Source organism: Myotis davidii, unplaced genomic scaffold (assembly GCF_000327345.1).
Source record: "Myotis davidii unplaced genomic scaffold, ASM32734v1 scaffold295, whole genome shotgun sequence".
Lineage (NCBI taxonomy): Eukaryota > Metazoa > Chordata > Mammalia > Chiroptera > Vespertilionidae > Myotis > Myotis davidii.
The window spans coordinates 171,526-173,304 of NW_006286683.1; the positions used below are offsets into that span (position 1 = coordinate 171,526).

Sequence of the window (1,779 nt, forward strand, 5' to 3'; positions counted from 1 at the left end):
GTTTCTGACTTCTTGGGTAGATCGTGGGGGCGGGAGGCCGGAGCCCCACCTCTGCTTCAACCCCACAGCTGTGCCCTGCATTTCATATGCTGGAGTTCAATACATGGGGGCGCTTGCAAAGAATTGATTCCGGCGCTCAAATGATTTCTAAGCGTCATTTTAAGAGACTCAGCGAAAGTGGTCCCCCAAAAGGCTGTCCCACGTTGGACGCTCTCCAAGGGTGCTGTGTCGCAGCCGCACTAACGCTGGACACTTCATCTTTTTCATTTTCCTAGTCTCATGGGCAAGATCCTGTATCTCCCTCTTCCTTCATTTGTATTTCCATTACTGCCAGTGAGGGTTTAAGACTCTTCCTCCATGTTCATTGGTCAATTACATTTTTTTTCCCCTGTGAATTGCCTGCTCACTTCTATGCTCTCCCCATTTTTGTTCGATATTGATCTTTAGGGGCTATTCTCATGGTATTATCGGGAAAGAATGCGAAGTCTTTCAAAATCTGGGGCACACATTCCGGTGACATTCTTCTTAAATCTCTGAGTGAAACGTTTAATCGTTTTCCATAGTCTTACCATTCTGAGATAAGCTGTACATGGTCATGATACATTATTTTTTCTCTAACGATGGATTCAGTTTGCTAATGTTTATAGTTTACGTTGAATGCATGAGCGGCTCATGGTGTGCGTGTGTGTGTGTGTGTACGTGTGTGTACTCCATCCTTGTGTAATTTTAAAATCAGAAGTGTGCCCTTAGGTGTACCTATGTGACCTAACAAGTGATTCTCACATATTTAATGTTAAAGAACGACAGATGATGGCCCTGGCCGGTGCGGCTCAGGTGGTTGAGCGTCGTCCTTGCACTGAAGGGTGGCTGGTTCGTTTCCTGGTCAGGGCACATGCCCGGGGGCAGGCTCTATCCCCCCGTGTGGGGCGTGCAGGAGGCAGGCGATGGGTTTCACTCTCACATCGAGGTTTCTCTCCCTCTCTCCCTCTCCCTTCCCCTCTCTCTCAAAACCCATGAGAAAATCTTTGGGAAAAACACCAGGTGACTTGGAACACTGACTCCCAGGTCAGCCTTGCACGGCAGCCCAGCGTAGGCATGGCTCTGCTTTGTTCGCTGGGACACCTTGACCCTGACGCAGCTCCGACGGACACTCCCTGAGAAACCCTATCTTGCAGCCTGGACTCCTTCCTGCACGGCCTCCACGCCCTCTTCAAGGGCGACTTCAGGGTCGCCGCCCGGGATGAGTGGGTGTTCGCCGACATGGACCTGCTGCAGAAGGTGGTGGCCCCAGCCATCAGGATGGCCCTCAAGCTCCACCAGGTCAGCACCCTCCTTATAAGGACCAGCCTGAAGCCGTAGGAGAGGAATTCAGCTCTGAGAACGCGGTCCCCTTCCCCGTGCGACATTCACAAGGGGGTTTGTGACTTGGGGACGGAGCACCGAGGCAGCCCGCATGCTCCTGACCGGCCAGCGCAGGTTGCCCTGCAGAGCGGTTAGGGGTGGGGATGCTGACGAGTATGGGGGGGAGTTGACTAGAGAAGGGGACCAACCAGAGGCGCCCCACAGTCCTGGGAAGTCCTGGGAACGTGAGCCATGCAGCAATTCCCTGGGCAAGTCCAGCGGTTGGGACGGTGGGACAAGGCGTCCTCTGTCCAGCTCAGGGTCCAAAGAGCAGAGGGTGAGGCCTGGGAGTGGGTCCTGACCGCGTCCCCCAGCCTCGGCCCCGTCCTCCCCCCAGGACCAGTTCACCTGCCCCGACGAGTACGAGGACCCCGCGGT

At 54.5% G+C, this 1,779-nt stretch overlaps 1 protein-coding gene across 1 annotated transcript in view; it reads left to right on the forward strand.

The window, feature by feature from the left end:
• The window catches only part of PCNX2 (pecanex homolog 2 (Drosophila)), a 119,286-nt gene that overhangs the window by 113,515 nt on the left and 3,992 nt on the right, over window positions 1-1,779 (forward strand). The window contains exons 31-32 of the mRNA XM_015560584.1: window positions 1,216-1,320; window positions 1,739-1,777. Coding sequence (XP_015416070.1) covers window positions 1,216-1,320; window positions 1,739-1,777 — 144 coding nt within the window. The remainder of the gene's footprint in view (window positions 1-1,215; window positions 1,321-1,738; window positions 1,778-1,779) is intronic.